This window comes from Semicossyphus pulcher, unplaced genomic scaffold, assembly GCF_022749685.1.
Source record: "Semicossyphus pulcher isolate SPU_LCO1_2020_fin unplaced genomic scaffold, fSemPul1.0.p SCAF_26, whole genome shotgun sequence".
In the NCBI taxonomy this organism is placed as follows: domain Eukaryota; kingdom Metazoa; phylum Chordata; class Actinopteri; order Labriformes; family Labridae; genus Semicossyphus; species Semicossyphus pulcher.
Genome location: NW_027211700.1, coordinates 2453667 through 2481521, shown reverse-complemented (window position 1 = coordinate 2481521; position 27855 = coordinate 2453667). Strand labels below are relative to the sequence as shown.

General features: G+C 42.8%; 1 protein-coding gene across 2 annotated transcripts in view; it reads left to right on the top strand.

Annotated features, from left to right (window-relative positions):
- Positions 1–27855, top strand: part of sgsm2 (small G protein signaling modulator 2) — an 83092-nt gene that overhangs the window by 10408 nt on the left and 44829 nt on the right. For both annotated transcript variants that reach the window (XM_069676532.1, XM_069676531.1), the window contains exon 2: positions 6121–6196. In XM_069676532.1, the coding sequence (XP_069532633.1) occupies positions 6121–6196 (76 nt within the window). The remainder of the gene's footprint in view (positions 1–6120; positions 6197–27855) is intronic.

Genomic DNA, 27855 nt, shown 5'->3' with positions numbered 1-27855 from the left:
ACGTAGATCGACTGGTAAATTGAGAGCTACGCCTTACGGGTCAGCTTCTTCTTCACCATGACGGTCCGGTACGATGGATTAATTTATTATACACTCTGTCATGAAGAATTAACTTCTGTTAAGTATAAAATTGTTCTTTGAAACTGTGGGACCTTGATTCTGTCCTCTACTTTCACTGTTCAGAACCTTTTTATCAGCTCATATTCAACCCTAATTCCTCCTAATATTCTTCGTCACACACTGAGCAACAAACCAAACTCTAAACCTGATGTAGTCCCAGACTCCCCACTCTAATTAAACCGGTTCATCCCCGAACACAATCAATTCAGTCTCTCAGTCGCTCGGCTCAGGTGAAGGTATCGACCCTCTGACCGTCCGCTGTGTATTGCTCTGCCTGATTCACTGTGTAGAGTTACAGATGGAGGTTAATATGCGAGTTTGTTTTCACGTCTCTGCAGAGGACGTGCTCACTCAGAGGATCTGTGTGAGAGATCTCCAGAGATTCACTCTGACCTGAGCCCGATGTCCGCTTGTTTAGTGTTAGATCGAGACCTTTTAATAGACGTCTCACATAAATTAATCTCGGATCCCATCGGCTAAAGTCTGAGACCATACAGCCTCTGGGGACAGCAGTGAACGTGCCGGGCGGTAAACGATAATCGACTTCCCGTCAAGACTTCTTTTTCCGCGTGCTGCATTGTTACAGAAAGAGAAACTTCTTGCGATTAACTTGTCATTAACAGGTCTTACCTTTGCTGAAATTTCAACACCATGATGCAGATTTCTATGAAGTAAAAATTCAAGCTTTGTCAGGTCTGTCCTTAAGAGGAGAAGAAAACTTTTAAAATGCTCGTTTGTTGAACGGAGGTCGGATCGATCTGATGCATTCGAGGAAGTCGCTGAACGGCTTTCGTGACGCAGCGTCAAGGGAATTAATCTCAAGTTAAATGTGAGATCTAGAACAGATTGTTAGCTGTTAGCTGTTAGCATGCAGACGTCCGTTTATAGAGATTAATAAGAAGCTAAATCGTTGTCAGATCACGCTGATGGGAGCCGGGATGTCATCACGGTGGATTACGTTCTGCCTGCTTTTGCTCTCCTCACAGACTGTTTTTCCTTCATACGCCGCAGCCTGCTGATACGTGATTGGTCAATATTACTACAAGCGTAGTTTAAACAGAACACTTGGCTTCCCAGAAATCCTCGTCCCTGCCTACTGATTCTACATCTCTATGTAGAATCTATAAATGAGATTAACATGGATTAAACTCTTGTTGTAGTTTGGGGCTCGATCTCTGGCCAAATTTAACCACCTAATTTAACCAGCTAAATACCTGAACAATTCGGAGTGGAGCCTTTAACTTTGGTTGCTGTGGACAGTTTGTTGTTTGATGTTTTGCAACAGTTAATTCTGACTAATGATATGAGATTGGACGAGAGTGCTTCCATGAGTGTCCTCTTTATTGTCTCTCTTAAAGACATGAACGTTCATTATAATATGCAAAAAATATGACCTCAAACAAAAACCTTGTCTGCAGATCTAAAGGCTCACAAATGGAGCCACCTACTTTCTGATGCAGTTAACTCATGCAAATCAAACATGGCACCACAGCGACCGTGGACACACTCTTATTTTGTTGTTTGCACGATAAATGTACATCATACAAAGTAGCTGCTGCGTTAATGTTTAGACATGCACAAATTAATGTCAGCAGTCTGGTCGTGCTGGGTTGATTGACGATGCAATCATCGATCGCCAAACGCCGACAGTGATCGACGACAAAGCCATCTACCACTGTGATTTAACCCCCTTAAAAATGTCCCCGCCCGACCAGTTTTCCTTTTTTTATTTATTTCAGCATCATATTAAACTCCTCTATCAGCCTACACGAGTCTCGTTTTACCTGTGCCAAGCATTTTAGTGCTGTTTTCTTTAAAAGTGGGCGAGAAAAAGTTAGACCGTTGCAGCGCTTATCTACACAGATCACACCTGAGTCTGTGCAACGCAGCGGCTCAGATGGAAACAGAGCAGGTTGTAACGTAGCAACTTTCTTTATGGTTCAAACATGTCAGCGAAACAGAGAGCGTCGAAGCCGCTGAGATCAGTCGCTCTGCCTCACACCGCTTTTCTGCTTCCACCACAGCTAGTTTTTAGGTTTGGGGTCAAAGTGCGTAACTGCAGCATCCCATAAATCATCATGAAACACGATTTCTCTTGATAAGTGTCAAATGCCAGTTTGCCAGACAAGACCAAACCCTACAAGCTAGTGCGCAGGAAAATGCTAATATGATTATAGGCAACAGTCTCGTCCAGGCTAGTTGCAAAGACAAACAAATCACAACATTAAACAAATCATAATCTGTACTCACTAATAAAAACAACGACTCACAATGACAGGCACGCTAAGATTTGAACATCACTTCATTTCCTTGTTTTGTTCTTATCAAAGTTTGCAGAGGAAGTTTGTGGTGTGTGTGGGTGTCAGGAAGAGCCAGTTTGACCAGGTATCTGGAACTCTTCCAACTGATAAAACCGACAACAGCGTGACTCTGTTTTCATTCTCAGGCAGTTTTAAATTTGCAGCAGAAAGACAAAATGACCTCTCAACCCCGTGATATGTTCAAACGTCACAGACTGACCCTAACGAGCCATTAGGACCGCTCATCACAGCTTCCATCATTTGGATTTTTATGGTAGTAAATATGAGCCCAGCTGCACTTCCAGGTCAGACCAGCTGCATAACAGCACATGAATAATATGACCATATAATAATGGGAGGCATTGAATGCCCCTTCAGTTCAGCTAACTGTATTGTAGGTTACTATGGAGAATTTCCTCCTCTGCAGGCAGGTCAGAGGTCAGGGTTACAGTACGACAGCAGGCATGGAGATGGTAGGGAGTCGGTCACACTTCAGCCTAACCACCGCACAGCCTCCACATACACATATACTGTATATGGATAAAAACCAAGTGAATATTGTAACCTTCAGTTTTATATGCCCTCTTTAGATTGTATTGAACATTATAAAGATATTATTGTACATTAAATATTTCCCATTTTTTTGTTGCTCAAGTCCTGTGTGGTGGGAAGGGACAGGTATCGGCTTTAAATACCCGATCCACATTAAAGACACTCTTGTCGATGATCTGCTGCATTCATTCAGTCACACACAAAGCGACCTCTGTCCCATGTTTCTGCACACAACATTGAGTTCCACTCAGTGAGGTGTAAAGATTTTCAATTTGGGTAAAGAGCGCCGTAGTATCCGGGCGGATAAAGTCGAGAGAGTCGTTACGAGGCGAGAAACACGACAATGTTTGGGCTTTAAAACGGGAACGACAGCTCCGACCTCCCCCACCTTGATAACACAGGAAGGAAAAGTTGCTGCAGTTGAAGCTTCATTATCGCACAAGCGAGCAATTAGATTCATCCTGTTTATCAATTAGAGCCAAACAAGGCCGAGGTGTCAGACAGGCCTGGCTTTAATTACTGACGACACTAATTCTACAGAGAGAGCAGAGGTAGAGGAGCGAGCGCAGACTGAGTCAGTGTTGTTGAACTCACTCAGCCTCTCCTCCTCTGAGACGCAGCACCAACACTCGGCTCAACGTTTCCGGGATGGCGGGATGTTAATTGGAAGTCAGCGGTGCGGATGTTTGGGCGACACTGTCAGAGCTGTTATTAGAAGCTGTCACAATGTTAAGAGGACGCTGCATAATTCTTTTATATTAATGTTTATTTAATCAGGAACTTTCTGCACTGTTAGGTTTCTATTCTGATTGTCAGCCGGGAGAATTGGCAGTCATAACAAAGGCACTCAGAGTACGATACAGCCGCATGTTTGGGGGATGTATTCAGACATTTCTTTCATAAATGTGTGAAAACACAAAGTCTGAAAGATCAGTTTAAGCACATGTGTCTGTTTCTAGTGCTGGAGCTGCAGGGGATGGATACAGTCTGAAGTCTCCACCCCAAACGACTCAGATGTGTAAGTGCCAAAAACTGCAGTTCCTCTGGTGTCCACTTGAGGCTGTCTCCAGCAGTGAGTCAGTCCCCATAGAGCCCCATGTTAAACTTTGCAGCAGAAATAAACATCTTTACAGCCTGGTACAAAAAACAGTTTGGGTCTCTATAGCTCATTTCTCTCTTCATGACAACTGTACGGGGAGAATCTTTGTACAACACGCCTGTTTAAGGCTTAAAGTGATGCATCATTAGGGGCGTGGCCTCTTTGAGTGACAGGTGGGGGCTGCTAGGTGTCACCTCAGCTAATTCAGTCACTGAACAGAAACCCTCTGCCGTGTTTCAGACAGATATGGCTTGCTGCAGGACCTTGCAGTGCATGCCTCAGAAACTCTTACATCAGGCCTCCTCCCTGTGTCCCAAAACCCAAACCCAAAGCCCAAACAGTTGAAGTTACAAGGAGCAAGTGTATCTTTAAATAGATGGTTTCCTGCAGTTTATACATATACGTGAATGTAATACATATTTATACTCCTTACATTTAATCTTGAGGTTAAGGAAAGCTCGATGTTTTGGTTACAGTTTTGCTGGCTTTTCCGAAAAGTGATTAGACGACCCAACGTGACACCAGACGCTAGGATCCACCCTCCTGGTGACATATGTTTTCCGGGAGTCTCGTCACAGGAGTCGGTGTCTCTTTAGTCTGAAGACTACAGCTGTGACTCAATTCGGGGGCTGCATCCTTCGAAGGACGCGGTCTATGGAGGATGAGTCACTCGTAGCCTGTGCAGACGCTGAGGCTGAACTGGAATGAGACAGTCTGGTCTACGGAGGATTTCCAGTTTCCTGTTTGTCAAAAGCTGTTCCCGCCCTAAACCTTGCGTCACCAGTTTGAAACCGTTGTTTCAAGGCCACTTTCATTTCTTTTATATTTGTATCTCAGCTATTCGAGTTGAAACCAAAAACTTTCACATTTAAAATGTATTCCTCGGCTGCTTTAGAGTCCGCCATCTCGTTTGAATGGGCGCGCCATGAATCTCAGGACATGTTGGACCGTGAAGGATGCACCCGATGGATCCTTCGTGGCCCGGGAAAAGGAGGACGCATGTGTCCGCCACAGCTGAAGGAGCCTTTGAAATAGGTCAGCCTTCGACGCGCCGCTGTGACGCAATCGGCCTTCAAATACATCCTCCGAAGGATGCTGGATTGGGACACAGCTTAAGAGTTTGAAAATGATCTCAACTTGAGGCTAGCAGCCCCAGGCTACATTAGCTACCAGGAAAAGAGCCAAAGGATTCAATGACATGTACTCGATGGGGGAGGTTTTTGCCACCTTTCGACCAAATAGAAAGTTTGACGAGATAAGAACAGAGCACATTCATACTCCCCAGATGATGATCCCTTAACTTTACTCTCTGAGCTTTCCTTTGGAGCTGCCATCAGGCACTTGTCTTATTCTTGTTACTTTAAGCTTCTTTAAACAGCGAGCTCCTTGTTTGTTGAAAACCATAAAATATTGTTGGAAAGAACGAACCCTGCAGCGTCTCCGAGTGCTCGGGCCTGAAGGCGTTTGATGTGGTCTCTCCAACATTCTCTCTGTCTGCAAAGTGCTAATTACTGTGGTGTTTCTGCACTGTACTTCCCAGAAATCACTTGTCAGTTAAACAGTGTGGGCAACACTGCGATGCCTCAGAGGGTTTTCTGTCAGTCCAGTCTGATATCCAACAAATCCGCCCAGAGAGGAGCAAACAGAAGAGTTATTAGTGTAAAACAATGCAGATTATCACTGCCGTGATCATGTCGAGTGTTTATGGCTGCTACAGATCATTGGAGTCATATTATTTATGTATACAAACACATGCAGATGGAGGCAAAAGCAGGCTGTAAACATGCAAACATGGGGCTCTATGGGGACTGACTCACTTTAGGAGCCAGCCTCAAGTGGACACTCGAGGAACTGCAGCTTTTGGCTCTTCTTCGTGGCTTTATTTCTCAGCCCTGGAGGTTTACGCTTGGATTAGAAGTAATTAAAATACAGCATCATTTTATAATAAATAAATCCTGCTTTTCCTGTACAGAGAAGAAACAGTGGCAGCTTCAGCTCAGTTCAGACGTTCATGATGACTCCACTAACATGTTGTCCCTTTGTGTGCAGGTGAAGCAGATTATGGAGGAAGCTGTGACGAAGAAGTTTGTCCACGAAGACAGCAGCCACATCATCGCTCTGTGCAGTAAGTCTGCTTTCACTGGATACACACACACACGCTTTCTCTTTCTCTTCCTCTCTTACACACACACACACTTGTTGAGCTCCCCAGCAGGTGCCTGTGTGCTGCGTCCCCGTCAAGGACTCGGCTTGACGTCACTGTGCTGCTGCATCAATGGAAAGTTAATAATCACAGTGGAGCTAATGGAAACCAATTTCAGAGACAGGCTGTACAAAACCCAGGCTTTCTGAGCGTGTGTGTGTGTGTGTGTGTGTGTGTGTGTGTGTGTGTGTGTGTGTGTGTGTGTGTGTGGGTCAGACACAGAGGGGTTGCCCCTCCTGACCGGTGGTTGGTCTTGCAGTAGTGTGTGAGTCACAGGCGGTCACTGAGCGGACTCTGCCTGCAGCATCAGATCAGCCAAATCACCGATGACACAGTGGAAGCGTCCTGCCTGTTTCAGCACACAAAGCTGCATGAAACCTCAGAGAAGCAGGAGATATGTTAAATAGATACTTTATATTTTATTTAAAAGAACATGCAGCAGATTTGTTTTCTTTATGAGGTGTAGCAAAGACAGTACAGTGCCAGCGTTTTACATTTATAATGAAACAGGAAACAGAGCTTTGATGTTCCCTTTGTAAACAGAAACTTAAGTAAGAAGGCCTGTCAGAGTGCATCTCTTTAAAAATGAACTGAACAACATTGAAGTATTGTAGCTCTTAGACACCATGCTGGAGTTCATGGAGGAAAAGATGCGAGATGGATGTGATCTGTAGCTCAACAGAGTCAGTGTTTGGTGTAATCTCTGCATAAAAAAGTAGAATCTGGAGGTGCAGGATTTAAGTACAGGAAGTGCTCTGATTTCCATTTGTAGTACATTTGTAGTCGGAGTAGTATTGACCAATCACGTATCAGCAGGCTTCACCGTACGCAGGAAAAGCTGTCCGTGTGGAGAGCAAAAGCAGGCGGAAAGGAATCCGCCGTAATGACATCAGCCACTTCTTATTAATCTCTATAAACAAACATCTGCATGTGACAGCTAACAATCTGTTGTAGATCAAAAATTCAACTTCAAATTCCCTTGATGCTGTGTCACGAAAGCCGCTCAGCGTTTACATTTCCCAACTTCTTTGAATGCATCATAAATGATGGCTCCGCCCTCCGTCTCATGTTAAAGTAGTGTTCTTCTCCTCTTGAGGACAGACCTGACAAAGCTTCATGTTGTTCCTAATCTGCATCATGATGTTGTTCTTTCAGCAAACTGAAGAGCCGTTAATTAAAGTCGATCACAAGAGAATCTGTTTCTGTTTGGGCTTCATCCCGCTGCAGTAAGCCAGAGTGCAGCCTCTGTGTAACTTCCTGTTTACAGTGAGACTGAGACTCAGCACAGACAGATGAACGGGCGCTCCTCCGGGGGATGGGACGAACCGAGAGATGACAGCGTTTATTTAGCAGACACATCTGGAGGGAGAATTTACCTTCACTTTGATCTGAACACACGGTCGCTTCTCGAGCTGCTGACTGGACTGTAAACAATGCAGCGCACGGAGAAGGAATTCTGGGCTGGAAGACGTTTATCACTAAACGCTGGCTGAACCGGAATGACTGAAAAGTCGCTCTGTGAAGATACATCGTCCTTACTCATGGTCCCTTTTATAATACAACTTCATTCCATGTTCATTGAATCTTTAGCTCGGTTACAGTATAACGAGGGAAATAGTGGCCTGTTAGCTCTTAATGCTAACGTTATAGCCTCAATCCCTGCAGGTTACTCTAACTACTGAACACACAAAGGCAGCTGTGACTAAAAGCTTCTGCTCCATTGTTTGTTCTTCTTGTACATTTCCACCAGTTGCATGATGGGAAATAATCTCTATCCAGCTGTAGTCTTGTAAAAAAGTGATTATGCAAGATACCCAGTCTTTGCAGAATCTTTGTCTTTGAATAAAATGTCTTTAGGTTTATGAGGCTGTCAGACTTCATTTGTTAAACTCTTTGCAGTCTTCTTGTAAATGAATTTGCTTTTTGACTTGATTTGTAAAATAAATTTAGCAGCAGAAGTCTTTGAATTTGTTTCACTTTGCTGAATCCTGACCTTAACCTGCCCGCTCCAGACAGTATCATCATGTTAGTGTTTGACAGTCTGCTGAGGTTGGAGGGTACATCAAATATTAGCTACATCATGTCCCCACATCACACTAATCCTATCTGATCCCTTCTTGCTTCACTTCAAGGTCGAGATATTCCAGCACTTTCTGTACAGCACAGGTGCAGAGATATAAGAACGCAACGGTTCTCGCAAAGTCTCGCTCCTCATGTTCAGGAATGAGCGTGTAACGTAAGTCGACCTCTGTGGGCCGCTGTGATTCAATGCAATAAAACAGTGAGAGGTTATTATCCTTCATCACGTCATCAAACGTGTCGCTCCAGAGCAGACAGAAGCGTCCGTCCCTGCCGGTCCGAGGAGTCGAGGGCTGATCTGGGAGCAGAGCGGTGTGCAAATTAAACTGTCACTCCGAGATTTAATTATAGACTGGATTATGACATGCAGAGGCCAGCTCTCTCACCTTTAACAGAGGTGTCTGTTTGTTGTTTTTTAACACGTTAGACTGAACATAAAACTTGATTGATCGCTGTGGAAGCAGCTGTGTGATCGGGGAAGGTAGCGCACTGCTGAGTCGAACACACAGACTCAAAGGAGGAAGTCTGTTTAGTTTTAAAGACTGTGAATCGACTTGTGTTTTGTCAGTCAAATCGATGCATTTTTGTGGACTGTAAAGCTTCAACTTCTGCATTTTATCCGCCGCCATCTTGTTTTATGGAGCCTGAAGTGACCATTTTTGAACGAGAGGTTGGAGCTGCAGAGAAGCGAGAGGTTGGCAAATGTAAAGATATGAAGAGTAAAACGAGCTAAGAGAGCTTGTGGAACATGGGGGGAAACTTAAAGGAGAAGTTCGGTATTTTTAAACCTGGGCCCTATTTTTTACAAATTTGTCGAAATTACTCATAGGAACAAAAACTTTTAGAATCGCTCCAGTAGATGTCATCCGCCGTAGCTGTGATACGGCCACAGTGACTGCAACATAATGCCCTAGGTCAAATGCGCCCGATCAAAGTGCGTCCACTAAAAGTGCTTGTTTTTGCCACTGACAGGCTCAGATTGTAGCTCCGGGATGGTGGTTAACATGCCTCATCTTAGCCATGGCTCCTGAAAAAGTCCCGCCCATTGTACATTTCCAACCACACGCTCCATTGCAAAAAACAAAACACGTCTCTGCCATCGTTTAGTGGCAGCTTGTTAAACTTAGCTAGCTTGAAATGTAGTAATTAGCAGTAGTAACGTTAACTTAGGTCGTCAGTAGTGAGTTTGCAAACATTACGATGACGGTTACAGCAGGCTCGTGCATCGGAAGAGGTTGCCATAGGTTACACATAATGATGCATAACGTCACCCCGTCCATTAACGGGATTGGCTCCTTAGGTTTGTGACGTCTCAAACCTGCCAATCTGAGCACGTGTTGTTCAGCCTGTCCTTGGTACACTGCAGTTTAAAAGGAGACAGGCCCAGCCATGGAGATGACTGCTGATGTTGTCCCTGATACGTCTTGTAGCACATGAAGAACACCACATGGAGATGTTTACAAGGTGAAACACTGGATTTTACCTGGAGGGGGGCTTTAAAATAATCGGTTTTCACATCACTACAGGCTGCTGTCTTCTCTGCAGGAAAAGCCCACAACAGTCCTGCCTCCCATGCACGGGCAGCCTCAAATAAATCAATGTCTGACAAACACTGAACGAGCTAACAAGCCAGGAATGGTGATCGCAGACATTTATATGTGCAACTAAGTGCTAAAATATCAATAAAGTAATGCTAGATTTTCCATCACCAACACAGCTGGGACGCAGACTTGTTGGACGTCTGTTTATACATATTAACATGAACAAATCTCCAAAAGGCTCCAGCAGCACAAACACGGCCCAGAGGTTACGTTCAGTGACTGAGTTAGCTGAGGGGACACCTAGCAGACAGCTAGCAGCTCCCAGCTGTCACTCAAAGAGGCCACGCCCCTAATGCTGCATCACTTTAAGCCTTAATATAATGTAAACAGGTGAGCTGTATAAAGATTTTCCCCGTACAGTTGTCATGAAGAGAGAAATGAGCTATAGTTATATATATATGTTTTTTGTACCAGGCTGTAAACATGTTTGTATGGGGACTGACTCACTGCTGGAGACAGCCTCAAGTGGACACCAGAGGAACTGCAGCTTTTGGCACTTCTCTTTTTATTACAAAAAAATATTTTGGAATCATTTGGTGTCACAGATCTTTCTTTGCTCTTCCTTGTCGCCTCCTCGGCTCCAGATTCTTTATTCCCTGTGGTCTTGCTTTGTGGGCCAGGAGTTCACTGGAGCACGGCCTGACCTGAAGGCATCAGAATCAGTCGACATTTACAGATATCAAGACAAAATATTGACATGTTTTTGCACACTGTACCCCTGTAACGTGCAAAATAACGACGCAATCTCTTTCTTTTCGCCCTTGTGACTCCACCAGGATCCCCTCCCCCTCCGAAGCTGTTTTCTATTTATAGTATTGGAAACGGACGTTTCTGCGTCCTGTCTGATGTTTGTATTAGGTTACTTTCATGAGACAGATAGCTGTGAGTCATCGTACAAACCCTGCTCGATGACCAAATGACCCCCTGAAGGAAATTACGACACGGCCCTCCTGAACCTCTGTTGTGTTCTTTGCTCACATGTGCAGATCGGATGTGTGTGTGAGCGAGAGAGAGTAAGCATGTAGCGTCAGTCATGTCGTCATCTTCTGCTTCAGGTCATCCATACATCCATTATCTATACTATCCACTCTCCCTGCTAACACCTGTTCATTGCGCTCCTTCTGCTAATGAGGGCCAAATTAATTCGACTGTTTCATTAGTGGAGGGAGAGTAGATATCAGTGGTGGACGGAGGTCTTAAGGAGGGATTAACTGATTTCTTTGATCAAGTTGATTTGATGCTCATTGACTTTCTAGTTTCACGTCTTCTTCAATGCAGCATGATGTTCATTTAGTAAACCAAGGTCCCATTTAGAGTCACGTAGACGATAAAGCAGGGTGTGCGTTAGGGCGTGGTTACCTTTGATTGACGAATTGCTACCAGGACGATTGTAAAAAATGTCTTGTTTAGCGTTCGGTTCTACTGAAAGACACTCTGAGGGGTCGGCTGTTCATTTTGGTCTGAGAATTAGACGGCCTTGACTATAAGACGACCCCCCTTTCAAGACTATATTTTTCAAAAGACTCGACCAAAAGTGGTCGCTTTGAGGACCACAGTACGATTTATCTGTTAGCATCTGTTAGCTAAGACTGGTAGCATTTTTAAGATGATTTTTTTGGGCTTGCTGTCTTCGTAGATTACCCTCTGTGACACTGTATTTCTTGGCTGCTTGACAGTTATTTAATGACATTGATAAAAGTTGGTTAACTTTGTTTCGGACAATCAGCGTGTCTCTCCATCTTTCATCCCCCTGGCGCTGTAGCTGTGAGTGACGGCTGGCCTCAGTCATGAGGGGTACACTCGCTTTACAGATAAGTGGCGCCGTAGACTGTTGTGAACGTGTATTGGCATTTAAAAGTCTGGACCGCGGATGTAAGACAGACTTTTCAGATGTATTTCAAGGGAAAAAAAACATCTTACGTTCAGACCAATATGGTAATATCACATTTACTGTAAATTATAGATGCACCTAGCTAACCAAGCTAGCTGTAGGATTAGCTAATACATTTGCCAACTCCTCTCTCCTCTCCAGCTCCAATTTCTCGTCCATGTATGGTCCCTACTGGCTCCAAAAAAACAAGATGGCGACAGCCCAAATTGTAAAACAAAGGGTTCAGATGTGCAGTCCCCCAATGGGTGATGTCCAACTTCTCAGATAGCCTTCAGTCTATGGTTCCTACACCAAACGTCTATATAGCTAGCAAACTAGCTAGCAAAAACCCAGTATATTTATGACCCGTGTGTTTAAAGCCAGTTGCTTCCTGTGGCTTTAAATCTGACTAAATCTCAGTGTCAGTGCAGCTGCCAATATCACAGATAGTGACCCTGATGATGCTTCCTCCACACATCACTTGCTGACGTAGTTACACTTGGGCTGAGGAGAGGTTTTGCTTGGAGAGATACGGCTTCAACTTTTAACTTTAGGCTGGAGTTGGTTTCAGAAATTGGATTTTGATCCGTCTGTAACGCTCTAATTCACACTTGGATTTCTTGATAACTGTCCAATCTGCCCAAGATGCACGAAGCAGCCAAGTGCTAAAAAAGCAATCCAATAAAACAACAATGTAGGGTAAAGATGTGAGAAAAGGGTCGGCCATTTATAGCATCTTCCTCAGCTCATGGGTTTTCTTGTTGTTCATGTGTTTCTTCCTCCTCTCCTCCATAAAACCTGCTGTTGTTTTATATAACAACAACATGCTGACTTAAAAAAAGGGCTTTCCTCATCAGGCAAGCTGTTCTTCCTGCCATCTTATTATTAATAACGAGCCAGTTAGCCTGCACGGCCAATGAGATTTAAGTGGGCGCTGGTGGCATCCCAGTTATCGATGGGAGCCTGCAGGATGCTTGTTGGCCCGTCTCTCTGCGTGGTTGCAGTCGGCTGTTGTGTAACTGCGTCCGTGTGTAGGAGTCCAAAAGTTCTCCACGACATTTAAACTGATCACATAACTCACCCTCATTAGGCTCCCGGACGGGGGAGTCAAGTTGTGTAATGTGAGATTTCTCTTTTCTCTCTTTTTCATGCACATTATCTCGCTTTATGTGTGATTAAAAAGAGGAGGAAAAGGAGCCTTAAACTGTGTCCTCAAAGATGCTCTGCCCTGATATGAACACTGTGCATGTGTTATTAATAGAACACCTAAAAATATTCTCATTAAAGAGCTGCCATCACCTCCACCGGCTCCATTTTCCCTTCACTTCAAACTCAAACAGGAAGTCTAAAATATTCAAGTAGAAGAAGAAAAGTCATCCATCTGTTGAATACACGCTGCCCTTAAAATATGCTGTCGTCAATTAACTGTACAGTCTGTAATTAAAAGTCTAATAGGTAATTATAAATGACGCCAAAGCCTATTAAGTTGTCATTGTGTCAGCGCATTAGGCTGATAAGGAAGTCAGCCTCCTGCTCAGGAAGCAGGAAAGTTAGTTGCAAAGACTGGGCCTCTTGCAGCATCATCTTTACTACGGCTAGATTCCTGTTGATCGTTTCCCATCATGCACCTGGTAGAAATTTTAAGAAAGAAACACAAACAATTGAGCAGAAACAGAAGCAGCTTTTATCCACAGCTGCTCGTGTGTGTGCAGGAATTTAGCTGGGTTAGCATTACAAGCTAACATGATGCTAGCGAGGCATTTCTTTCCTCCCAACTACAAAATGTCAATTTTTCCAGATCTAAGATTAGATAAGATATACTTATTACTTATATTTGTTGTAATTATCTTGTCCCTGAGGGGAATGTGTCCATGTGCAATAGTGCATACAGCTCAATGCAACATAATATAACATAAAAACAAACACAAATAGCATCGATACGAACAGGTAAGTCTGCTCTGTTGGCACGAACAAAAGAGCATTAAATATTCACAAAATGCAAAATAATGTTAATACATGATAATGTTTAAAGCTATCTGCTGTCACACTAACATATAGTGCTAACAGCAAGCTAGCGCCCAACTTTAGTGTCACATCCTGTTTGCTGCTGGAGAGAATCAGAGTCAGTTTTATTTGCAGGTATACCCGGGAAGACCTGCTTATTTGCCGTCTCTTTTCTAATTGCCAGTGAAGTATCCTCCTGTCGGTCTCTTTTCTGCTGCATCACCGACTGACGTCACAAACGCGCCTGAAACAGGGTTAGTAAACAGGAACGATGTTCGAGCGCTGCTCGGACGGAGACGGGCGGAATTTGTAGCTGAGATGAAAGGAGTCGCGGAAGTTACAGACGGAGCAGAGCATTGCGTCAGAAAGGGAGTGGAGATTAGCGTGTCGACACAGGTTTTGTGTTCCCATCAATGCTGATCAGTGCTGAGGCGATAATTACCCGGGTCTACTGCAGAGTCATTTGACCCGGGTCTGAATGCCGATTGTAACCTTTCCTACTGAGCAAAGAAGCCGAGCATTAGCAGGTTTTTTGACCAGTAGGAAAGGAAGCTTTAAAGATGGAACTTTGAGTAGAGCCGCTAATACGTCTCACCAAACGGAGCTTGAGGTGGTTCGGGCATTCGATTAGGATGCCTCCTGGGCACATCCCTGTGGATGTCCAGGCACGTCCAACTGGGAGGAGAACCCGGGTCAGATCCAGAGGTCACTGGAGAGATCGCCTCGGAATCCCCCAGGAGGAACTGGAAAAAGCCTGCTGCCACCACGACCCGACCCTGAAAAATTCACAAACAATAAACATTAAACTACTATTTACATGTACATTAAACTAATAAACTCCTGTGTAAAAGCCTACATGTATAAATACATTAAGAAAAGATAATAAAACACAACAACAACACTTGTTAACACTGAGACACCAGTGCAATGGTGAAGAGTGCAAAGGATACCAGAAAAATATGACAAAAATAGGTTGTTATGAAACAGGCTGGTTTAAACACAGGAGAAGGATGTGTTTGACAGTATTTACATTATTTACATTTCCTGAGTGTGAGTGAGTGTGAGTGCAACTATTGATTTTTGACCCGCCATTGAACTTCTCTATTCGCAAAAGGCAGGATTAAAATCTCACAACAATATGAAACATTTTTGATTTCCTGGAACGACAAAAAGACTTAAGACAGCTCAGAGTTTTATGAGCGTTCAAGATGACAGAAGCCACAACTTCAGCAAAACTCAGGATTTCATCTCAACGTTGGAAAAAAGTCTGCCGTAAAATCACTCACTGTGAGGCTGGCATTACAGAGGAGGGAGTGGAAAGATTTGAGGCAGCCTTTTGCATTTTTAATTTGAAAGTTTACAGAAGATATGACAGGTCTGAAGTGGGTGGGAAACTTTTAACACATTAATGAGGCTTTCAGATAAACAGATATGAGTGTGGCTGAACAAAAACAACGGGCATGTGTGGAAATTAAAGTAAAAGAAAATATCAGTTTGCATGTAAACCGGTAACTACAACATCCCTGCAGCTGTTACTTCCTGTGAGCGCATCGCACGAACGAGAGACGTAAAAGGAGATGAAAAAAGAGGTGATAATTGATCTTGGCGATCGGGGGCTAGAAGGACGACATAATTTGATTAACTGGGAGAGTACGGAGGAGTCGGGCAGAGGGGAAGGAGAGATTGGTGAGTAAGAGAGGAAGGGAAGGCCTGGGGCGGCTAATGGGCTCATTAGGACGCTCATGGTCGTGTAATGACCTGCCACAGAACGGACATCTGGGGCCGCACGCTCCACAGACGGATGAATGGACAGAAATAGAAAGATAAGATAGGAAAGAGAGAGAGAGGAAGACAGTAATAAAGAAGAAAGAGGAGAGAGATATATTAAACCGACGGAAGTAATGAAGGACGGATGACGAGGGTTATATTCAGAGGGATTTAATTTGAGGTCTATTGTGATGAAAAATGTCGATCTAATGGATCAATCGAGAAAATGATAAAAAAGTAATAGATAATTTTACTGCTGATTCCAAAAATGAGATAATTTACCATCAGCAAATGCTTCATGCGCGTTTAGAGGGAATCTAAGGTCGATTGTGTGACGGGCGAAAGAGCAGCAGCTGATATACGGCATCTTCAGACGGTGACTGAAGCCGAGCAGAGAGGCACGAGGGCCGTCCAGACGACACTTCAGAGCCTCACAGTCGTGACTGGAGAGACCGCGCTCTGCATAATGCTTTTAGCTCCACGCTCATCACAATGCAAATTCTGCAGCTGCACACACACACACACACACACACACACACACACACACGAACAGCAGACAGCGTGTTTCACCCCTTTGGAGCGGCTTTATGATTGTTGGCTTGGAAAGCAGACGAATCCTAACAAAACCTCTTAAGCCTTTTTCCTGCCACTTTCCTGCACGCGTATTTGTGTGCGTCTGCACGTTACGATTCATACTTTTATTCAAATGTCAGCTTAAGGAATAAAGAACAGCTGTTCCAGTGCTTACACTGCGGAGTGTAGACCTGGATGAGGGCGTTCAGGTAGGCAGGAGACGTTTTTGTTTTTTTCCCCACCACTCACAGAAAGTCAGGACGAGCAGCATGCTCAGCTATTGCTAACATTAGCTCAGCCTGCTTGGTTGTACGTTAGGAATTCTTTCGAGTTTCGATCCTCGATTAAGATCATGTTATCACCCAGACCCAGTTGAGATCAACAAGCACACAGTTTATTTGTTAAGAAGAAGTAATAATGGTGGGAAATCTCAATGCAAACAAACTGATATAAATATATTAAAGTGGTTTAAGAAAAGAATCACAGAAGCCAGGTAAATAACCCAGCTAAGGATGCATTCGTCTCATGGTATTACTTCACCCGCTGCAGACATGAAAGGTGTCTGCAGGGCTCTCCTTTAGTTTCCTCCTTCACACAGAGTTCTGGTTTTCATATTGTACAAATGCTTCAAAACGTCCGTGAAAACTTCTCAAAGCTCTCCTGCAGAATAATCCAATCCTCTGCCGTTCACCTAAATACCCCCAAAGTTCAAAACCAAACAGCTCAATCTCCATGCATGACCCTGTGGAGCTCACAGGCAGGTGTGTGGGTTAACTTCTACTACAATTATTGGTCAGAAACAATGCAAGCTTCAACAATGACTAATAAGAACCACATTAAAGCCACACCACTGAGTACAAATACCAAATAAAGGGCACATAAACTACTTATAAAATGTGTTACTTTAAGGTCATAGTGTGAGACATTTTCAGTTTTGGAACAACTTACCAAATGAGACCGTTCTCACTCAAATGTCACAGCTCGGTCAGCTGCCCTACGCTTCAAAATATGATCATCTAGGTACCTTTCTGGCTTGATTTCTGGACACTTCCATTTTTGATTAAATTCATGTCAGCTGATGTCGTTTGAAGAGCTTGAACGTCTTGTTTGGGTTGACTAAGGGGCGATGGAGGGTCAAAGAAACCTAGGACGTTCATGCAGGAGATCTGGGTTTAATACCTTTGTGTAACAAACAATCATTGTTGCTTTTTTGGAAAGTTGACCTTATTTCAAAGAAGAAAACATAAGTTAACACATTTAAACACAAACTATGATCTTTTTCCTGCACCAAACCAAGCGGCTTTGGTGCCTGAACATATACCACGCTAACCACATGCAAATTATTGTTGCATGTCCAAAAAGTACAAGATTTTTAAATGATTTCTCAGCAAGCTTATTTTGAAAACCAGGCTAACACAAAATTACATTTAATTACATAAAACATCACCCTTTGGATGCACACATCAGAACGTGTATCAGTAATCAAACCAGCTGAACGTGAATGAAAGCTTTGAGACGACAGTATAGAGGACAGTTTAGCTTTTACTACATCCATCTGTTCACTGCTCTGTGTGTGTGTGTGTGTGTGTGTGTGTGTGTGTGTGTCTTCACACTCTGTCTCTGAGTTAATAGAGAATGACAGGAATAGGAAGTCCACAGAGGCTGTAGTGAAGCGTCAGGTGTTCCTCTGATGAGAACCCTTTTCCATGGCAACTCCACCACCCACAGATAAATGCTTGTACCTTGTGACAGAAAATACAACTCAGAAATACACATTCACACACACATACACATTCGCACACATACACACACACACATACACACATTCACACACATACACACACACACACACATTCACACACATACACACACATACACATTCACACACACATACACGCACACACATTCGCACACATACACACACATTCACACACACACACACACATACACATTCGCACACATACACACACATACACACACATACACATTCGCACACATACACACACATACACATACACACACACATACACACAGACACACATTCACACACATACACACACACACACACATTCGCACACATACACACACATACACATACACACACACATACACACACATACACACAGACACACATTCACACACATACACACACACACACACATTCACACACATACACACACATACACATTCACACACATACACACACACACATTCGCACACATACACACACATTCACACACACACACACACACACTCACAGTTGCATGTATGAGGTTCGTCTCTGCGTGCGGCCCTTTTGACGATCATTGAAGGAGACGTTTATCTGCTGTGGCGTTTGCTAACAGGCGTGTTTGGCTGCAACATATCTCACTCTGCACTGTAAAACATTCGTGGTAAACACTAAACTCTGTAGTCTTAAAGGGGAATTCTGGTATTTACATCCTCGGAACAAAAAGTTTTGGAATTTCTCCAGTAGAGCGCTTCAGCTAGCAGCCATGAAACAGGCTGTAATGGCTAACCTAATCATTTGGGGCAAATAGGCCTGAAGAAAATCTAATTAAACCACTGACAGGCTCAGATTGTTATTCTAAGTGTCTGACAACATTACAGAAAGGTTCCCTACAGAGATAGACCTTTTTGTTCAAGAGGAAGATCCTTTTTTTAAACCAGAAACAGCCGAAACATCGCTCTCTTCAAATCCACCAAACTCCATTGATAAAAACAGTCATTTTACCTTGCAGAACACAGGAGTTGTTGGTTAACTGCTCTTTGATCATTTACTTTGTTTGTGTCATTGTGTAACTTAAATGGTAATTTTGGATCCAACACAATATTAATGTAACGCACAATAAAACACAATAACTAACCAACCAAGGCAGCCGTGTAGCAACAACTCCTGTGTTCTGTGCCGTTAAATGACTGTTTTTGTCAATGGAGTCTGGTGGAAAAAATCATCTTCCTCTCTAACAAAAAGGTCTATCTGTGTAGGGATCCTTTCTCTAATGTTGTCAGACACTTAGAGTAACAATCTGAGCCTGTCAGTGGAAAGAACAACAACTTTCAGTGGGCGTACTTTGATTGGTTGCAGCCATAACAGCCTGCTTCACTGCTGCAGGCCGAGTGTGTAGAGGCCAACTATAAAATGCGCGTGCTGTAAATGAGTTTATTTTGGTTTTCAGTGTAAATCAGAGGTGTTATAATGTGAAGGCCAAACATTTGTCTGTTTTTCTAAAGATAAATGTGTTTTATTGTCTGAAAATGTAGCAGCAGCATCACTTGTTTGCAGACAGAATGAATCACAGCATCGTTTACGTGAACAACTTGATATTTAGAGTCGTGAATAAACAGAGCAAATACTAAACGTTCCCAGTGTGTGAAAATGACAGATGCTTTCTGTCTGGTTTATGTAATCCGTTCTTCAGTTATAAGTGGTCCTAATACTTTATAATACAACTTCACATTTAATGGTATCAAATGCTGCAGACAGGGACGTCTGTGTCTTATATTTTAGTGTTAATTGTCAACTTTCATCAGCTTGATTCCCTCATTTCTAACCAGCAGACACATTATGGTTTGTTTCTGGGTGTTTGTCTGAGAGCCGGTGCAGGAGATGGCTTTTTAATTGCTGCTGTTGTGAGCGGTTACACTCTGTGTGTTTGCAGATGGCAGTGCTCGAGGTGATAAATTAAATCCATATTATTTTCTGTCTTGCTGTGCACAAGTTGTTGTCAAAAGTTCACATCGCACTTTAGTTTATGTTGGAGCCAAAATTACTCCAAATCAACAACATTTAGCTTGTTCAGGTGTGTGAGGAGGAGGGGGGAATATGACTAACAAAAATAATCATTATGGACTGTATTGATAACCGACGTAGCCACCTTGATGTCACCCACTGGTTTCTTGATTGCTTAAACGAAGCCCAAATATGGCCGCCTCAATGTTGATTTACTGGAGCCTGAAGTGAACTTATTTAGATGAGAGGGTGGAGCTGCAGAGGAGCGAATTGTCGGGTTGTCAAACGTCAAGTTATCAAAGCTAAACAGTCTGTGTCTGATTCGTTAGCTGCTGAGTGAGCTAGTTTAACTTTCCCACAGAGGAGATTCTTGCGGTGGTGACTGACTGCAGGTGTTTATTTATCAGACTATAGAAGCAGCGGAATCAGGTGAACGACACGTAACAGGAAACGCTCTTCTCATCACTACGATCCGCCGTAATCTCTCCGGGAGAGAGCCAAAAACAATCCTGACTCCTGCACTGGCCGACGAATAAATAAGGTTTGACAAACACTGAACGAGCTAACAATCAGGGATTGTTACTACTTTGTGCAAATATACCAATAATACTAGAATTTAACCCCCTGAAAGGCTGGAGCTCAGACTTCTTGTACAGATCGTTCCATAAATCTCACAGAGAGGTTACGTTCAGTGACTGTGTGTCTGTGTTGTCATCAAGCAGACAGCCAGCAGTATCCACCTGTCACTCAAGTGACCACGCCCCTTTGATGTAAGCCTTAATATAATGTAAACAGGTGAGCTGTATAAAGATTCTCCCCGTACAGTTGTCATGAAGAGAGAAATGAGCTATAGAGACCCAAACAGTTTTTTGTACCAGGCTGTAAACATGTTTATTTCTGCTGTAAAGTTTAACATGGGGCTCTATGGGGACTGACTCACTGCTGGAGACAGTCTCAAGTGGACACCAGAGGAACTGCAGGTATTGGCTTCATATTTCAACACTGGAGGCTTCTTGGTCAAAATAAGGTCCTCCTAGCTGGGCTTTTATTATGTATATAGATGCATCTATACAAACCAGAACACACTTTATATATCATTATACATCTATCTTATATATTTATTTATACATCCCCTTTCTGATTCTGACAGAACAAAGTCATGTTGTTTCTTACATTCATTTCCAGGTGAAGTAAAACCTGTGTTACTTATAATTTAATGACACAAAGCAAACCCGAGCGAGATAGCAGAGAGCACTGTGAAGTCTTGTTTATTTGTGTATAAAAACACCTGCCAACACTTTTCTTTAACATTACCTGACTGAGATTTTCCCACAGTGTTTGTAATTTATAATCAAACACAGTATTGTGCACAACAGCAGTGGTGCAGTGCTTAATTCAAACCGCCCACTCTCTATTGAATCGGCCTCCAGACATATTGAAAACAGACTCTGAGTTAACAGAGGGAAACGGTACCTTAGCATTTATGCCTTCGACATTTTAACTAGTTAGTTATGAGCTGTGTGCCGCCATGACTGAGAGGCTCAGATTTATTACAGACTTAATGAGGAACACTTCTCACAGTTTTATTGATCTGTGAACGCAGATTTAATCAGGTGTGTTGTAGTGTAATGATGCTTTAAGGGATTTGTTACAGCAGCAGAAACAATCAGACGAGTTTAAAGCAGCGCTCAGTGTTTGAGGGTTTTTCATGATGTAACGAAACGTTTAAAGGGCCAGTTCGCAGATTTTCAACCTCAGTCTTATCATGTTGTTATGGGGAGCTAATGTCATTATGGTCGGAAAAAATCCAAATCTGCTTCCCCAATGGGCCCTGGAAAACCTCCGCCAGACTACGTAAATCACGTCATCTAGCCAGGGAGCTCGCTAAACTACACCTCCTCAATCTAGGACGCCGCCTCCGATGTCATGTCTCGTTCAAAATTGTCAGGTTTGAAATGTCAACTGCAGACCTGAAGATTTTTAGACGATGCACCGGTATATTCTCGTCATATTCCTGATTCTGTCTTGCTCTGAGCCGTTGCCTGCAGTGAAACGGTCGTATTTCACTCCAGCGTCTCTCGCTGGGCCGTTCCTTTCAGAGGGAGGGTCGCAATGCATGCTGGGTGTTGTAGGAATGTAGAATGGGCGAACCCTCGAGCTGTTTGTACGACTTTCTCCACAGCTATGGCGCCAATTTAAAATATAATTGCTTCTATTGATTACAGAGAACACCAGCTTTGACAGCGGCTTTTTCCAGGGGAGAGTTGGTCCTTCAGGAATTTGTTAAGAGCTTGGAGGATATTTTTTGTGTCTCTGGGGTTAAAAATTAAAAACTAAGGCAGAGACCTCAGGTACAAGATGGGAAGATATTTATACGTTTATACTTTTAAATCCGGAAGTGAAACAAACAAGAAGGCAAAACTAAAGCAATCTGCATCTGCTAGATCTCTTTATCGTGTAATCTCAATTTAAAGATTAGACATAAAAATGCTGTAGGAGGTTTTAATACAGGAAGCGTTCTGATTCCTGTTTGTAGTACATTTGTAGTCCAAGTAGTATTGACCAATCACGTATCAGCAGGCTTCAGCGTATGCCGGAAAAACAGTCTGTGTGGAGAGCAAAAGCAGACAGAGCTTATTTCACCGTAAGGACATCCCGGCTCCCATCAGCGTGATCTGATGATGATTTAGCTTCTTATTAATCTCAATAAACAGACTGTGCATGCTAACAGCTAACAAGCTGTTCTAGATCAAAAATTCATCTTGAGACCTATTTTCTCTTGACGTGTGTCACGAAAGCCGTTCGGAAAAGTTCGCCATCTCTCCCAGAGGATATTTCTTCATCAGACCATAGCCGATGGGTTCCGAGGTTGTTTAAAGTGTAACCAGATGAAGCTTCCTCTTTAAGGAGTCCTGTTCTCCTTGGATTTTACTGCTTTATTCATGTTTTTCCATTTAATCCACATTTACATCCACAGCTCCATTTTTTTACCCTCTTGTTATTTGCTTCAGAGCTGTGATTCTGAGTTTTCTGAATAAATAGTTTTTTAGTGTCAGAAACACGTTTTCATCATCCCTCTGAGTGTCCTCTCCAACGTCCACTCTCTCTGGTCCGGGGTCGGCCCTACACACAGGGTGATTAAATATTGATTCAGTCGGACCATCACCTCGTCAGCCGCTCATCAAATATATAAGAGAAGAAGAAAAAAACAATGCTGAGGTTTATCTCCTCCGGCTGATGGGACTTCTGGGGCTGAAACAACCTGAGCTAAAGGAAATCAATGTCTGAGCACTGTGGAGCGTGTATAGGAGAACTTTATCTCACTGTCACAGGGACACAGACACACACACACACACACACACACACACACACACACACTGAAGCTGTAAAGACACAAAACGCCCAATCTGTGGATTACATGAGGAGAATTGAGGGCTGAGAAACAAACAGTTCCTCCAGGAATTCATCAAATCCCTGCACGTTTCTTCTTGCAATTTTGGACAACTTTTCCTCTTTTTCTGCAGATATTCAAAAATATTGATCCCCTCAGGTCTGCAATGTTGTCTAAACCTGGACGGACCGGTGAAAGGACGATGCTAATGCTTTAGCATGTGTTAGCCAGTTAACTACAAATCTTGGACACTTCATCATGCAGCCGAAAAAAGTGCTGAAACACAGAAAATGTCGTGACATTAATTTCCAGTCCTCGCACAGGAGCTGTCGTCTTTCTCTGCGCAGCAGCGTGATAATTAATCTCAGGGGATAACGTGCTCATCTTTGCACAGACATGAACAACACAAAGCATTGACTGATTTCTTAAACGATCTTTCTCGCCAATTAGATTTTTAGGTGTGTAGTCGTGGAGCGTGATGTGGACGGTATTGATAATGAACGCTCCTAAACTGTGGGACTGACTGCCTCTGGATGTCAGAAAACTTGAACAGAACCCAAAAACTCTCAACAAACAACAACAAAGCACCACAAACAGATTAAAGTAAACTTAAATGTGTTGTTATTTCACAACACAAAAGAAAAGCATCCCTCAGTTCAGGCTGTGTTTCCTCTTTCACAATCAACAACCAATAGATCAGAGGATCACAAACTTAAGTACGGCAGGAAGCGTAGACGCAGCTCGGGTCTCGGCCTCTTACTTGGAGTAAGCCGACATCTTTGCTCCCGGCGTCTCCCATTGGAGGACAGTTGAGCGAATGAACGGCGTTTACAGCTGGAGGTGTGTCGTGACGTGTACGGGCGCGTGAGAAGTGAGCCGATAGTATCCATCTGTTGCGTTAGGGATGTAGTGGTGATGTGAGATCGCTGCAGTATCTGTTGTTGTCAGTTTCTGTTCTTATTCTCCGTCTGTGAAGCACGTTGGGCTGCGTGTTTGTATGAAAGGTGCTTTATAAATAAAGTTTGGTCACTTCCTGCTCTGATGAGGAGGCTTCTACGCTGTGAGATGAAGTACGTTTTTTTGTGCATCGTCCCTGCTGAAAAAGAAAAAAGAGCGACAGTTGTAGCTGTCTGAGTTATGAACCGTGAACAGGTTAAAAACAAACGTGTAAAAGTCACGAGTGGCTTCAGATGCTGAAGGTAGTGATTTAATTCCTCTGCAAACATCACAGTGTTTGTCTCTGGCCTTGTAAACGGCAGCTAATTCAGGGCATTGCTGTTGTATTTACTGAGGCGGTTTGTCTTCCACCTGTAGCCTATAAAAACGGTCAAAGCAATTCTGTGCGCTTGAAAATCACTTCGACACGATTTATGATTTTAAAAATGTAAGAAAAATGCAGAGAAATAACGCAAACTGTGCATGATTTGATCATTTTAAATGGCCTGTGATCCTCTGCAGGTTTTCCTTACTCACTGACCCATGAGCCGATTTAGACCCAGTGGTGGCTGTCCAAGATGCTGGAATCTGGAGACGTTGTCAAAAAGACCAATAAAGTCTTTTAAATTTGACGATTCAGTTCGAAGGATCGGCCTAACCCTAACCTGTATGAAACACAAAGTCACATAGAGATATTATTCTCACTTCATAATGTGTTTTCTAACCTTCATAACGTAGCGTTGTTGCCTAAACATATCCAAAGACACTGATAACAACGTGTTAGAAACTCTTAATGGTACCCTGAAATAGATGCTAAGCTAACGCTAGGGATGCAAAAGGGAACCAGTTGGACATTAGTGGGCCCTCTGCTCGTGCCCTTGTCTGTACTGTTTTGGTTTTAGCGTCAGACTCAGGCCTGGCTGAGAAAACTGCAAAGGGTCACGTGAAGGTCACGGATGATGGGAACGGTTGTCACAAGTGTAGTAACATCGACAGGTCTCTGTGTGTGAGACGATGACTTACCTCAGATATCATTTTAATGGAGTGACAAGGTGTTCAGTTCGGCGTCCTCTGTAATGCTCTGTCCCTCTGAGTCAGTCACGCTCTCTGCACAGAGCACACATCGAGCGCAGAGGTTTCCTGGAACAGAGCAGAGATGACATATTAAAGGCAGAACGCCTCCTTCTGTGTGTGAGGCCTTCCCTCCATGTCGGAGTGTTCGTTCACTGCACTGATCATGTCCTGATTCTGCACTGAAGTTTGAATGTTAAAAATTCATACATGGTATCAAAGTTGAGTCTCATTAGGCATCCACAGAAATCTGAGCGAAATTAAAGCTTCAAAACTTTAAGAAATCATGGATTGAAAAATGCTAATTTTGTTTTTATGACTCAGGCTGTTAAATACATTTTTTTAGGGCTAGACTTTAATAAAATGAAGTGCCAAGGTGCCAGACTTCACATTTCTTTAAATGTGTTCACAATAAAGGCTGTTTTTCTAATAAACAAAATGTTGCATATTCAGTTTGACCCTCCTAAATCCCTCTCCTTAAACAGCCCCGGGTTAAACTTTCTAAAAAAAAGTTTTTATAATCAAACAATTAAACGGAGCACTGACAAATTAACTGACCTTATACCTCTATGTCTGCATCAACAGCATGAGAGGTAACAAGTTTATTATGATCAGATTTACCTCATAGGGCAAAAATACAGCAGCTCAAAGTACAGAAAAAATGACTTTAAATAATAATTGAAAAAATTATAATTCTAAGTAAATTATAATTCAAATAAATACAAATTTAAAAAATAATATAAAAGATATTCATTCAAACAATATCTAAAAAATAATAAGGAAAAAATAAAAACATTATAAAAATATATTTTTTTTTTTTTTGCAAAAAAAAATATATAAATACAAAATGTGTAAAAAAAATAAAATAAAATAAAAACAGTAAAAGAAATAAAAATACAAAGAAAAACAATGATTCAAAAATAAATAAAACATAAAAATAAATAATTAAAATGTAAAAAATATGCAAAATAATAATTTTCAAAAAAACAAATAATAAATAAAATGTAAAAAAAAGTTAAAAAGTTCAAACGTTTAAAAAACATAAATAAAGAAATTTAAAATATAAAGAAGCTTCATTCGGCCTTCTACTGAACAGCTCAGTCTAGACTTTTTCTTAAGTCTGTCAAAGCCAAGTTTTGATTGACATCTGGCGATTCCACGCTTTCTTTTCTCCTTCTCCTTCCTGTGCGTCCAGCTATGAGGAGCTTAGGCACAGATTATTCAGAGCCATGTTGATAGGCAGACTGGCACCAGGAGTCCTGACCGCCCGGTGAGGAGCAGCAGGTATCAGGGAGGAGGCCCAGAGAGAGGGAGGGGTTGTGAGAACCGATGCTCGCTCTCACCTCTCCCTGGCTGGTTTTAATCCCTCCATCCCTCTCTCCTTTTTTCTTTTCGCTGCAAGCAGCCGGTTGCAACCTCTCTCACTCCCACGCAAATGACACAGACTCTCTCTCCCTCAGAGGGGGGAAAACACAGGGGTGGAAACACCTCACGAGAAGGGAGGAAACATTGTCGTGCCTAAAAAACAACTACAGTGAATTCAGAGGTTTATAGTCTTTGTTCATGCAAATATGCTAAACCAGCTAATGTTACAGTCTCAGTCACTGCTGACAACACAAACTACTAAACACGCAGGGGCAGCTGTTACCAAAAGCTGTTCCTGTTTCTCCTCTTTTGTTCATCTCCCCAACTGGAATCTAGTAGTACTCCTGTAAGTGGTGACCCTGCAAGAAACCATAGTCTGTGGCCGTTTCTACCAGAAGTACCTGGGACTCTTAGTGCAGCGTTTCTGTCTGTCCAACTGACATTTTGACTTTGACATTTCTACCAATTACTAATGTTCACTGCTGCAAGATAAAGTACTTTATTTAGACTGATCACCTCGGTGGGGATTTCTAAAGGTCCATGGTTCTTTGGGACACAGTTAAATATGTCCTTAGATGTGAGAGTCTTGCCAAATGTTTCTAGTATATAATATGCATTCCAGACTTCTACGGAGATGATACGGTGTCTGAATATATGGTTTCCTGACAGCATTTGTCAAGCGGAGGCAGACTTCATGGATGAGGAGCAGTGCTTCTTGGCACAGATTTAAAGATGCTCGACAAACGAGAATCATCAGCTTCACAGAGCAGGTATTTATGGCCGAGCTGCCATCCAGACACCACTTTTACACACCTTTCAGAGGCACACAGGAGGAAGACCTGCTGTTAGGAGCTCATGTTCCATGGTGATGCTGATGGCGCTTGTCAGCAGTGCTGTGTGGCATACAAACTAAGTGATGTCTCCACCATTCTGTCACTGTTTTTACTGAGGGCTTGGTAGAGTCCTGCAGCTTCATTAATGATGAGTGAACTGAAAACAAAAGCTGCATATCCTCAAAGATACAAAGCAGGAAGTGGGAGGGATTAAACGTAAGCTGTTGTGACTGTTCAGGGAGAGAGGCACAGCTGCTTTCAGAGGTGAACAAGTGTTCATTATTTAAGGAACATGGTTCGTTATCTCTGCTAATAGAACATTTGCAGAGTCTATTCTGTCGTCAGTTATTTGTTCATT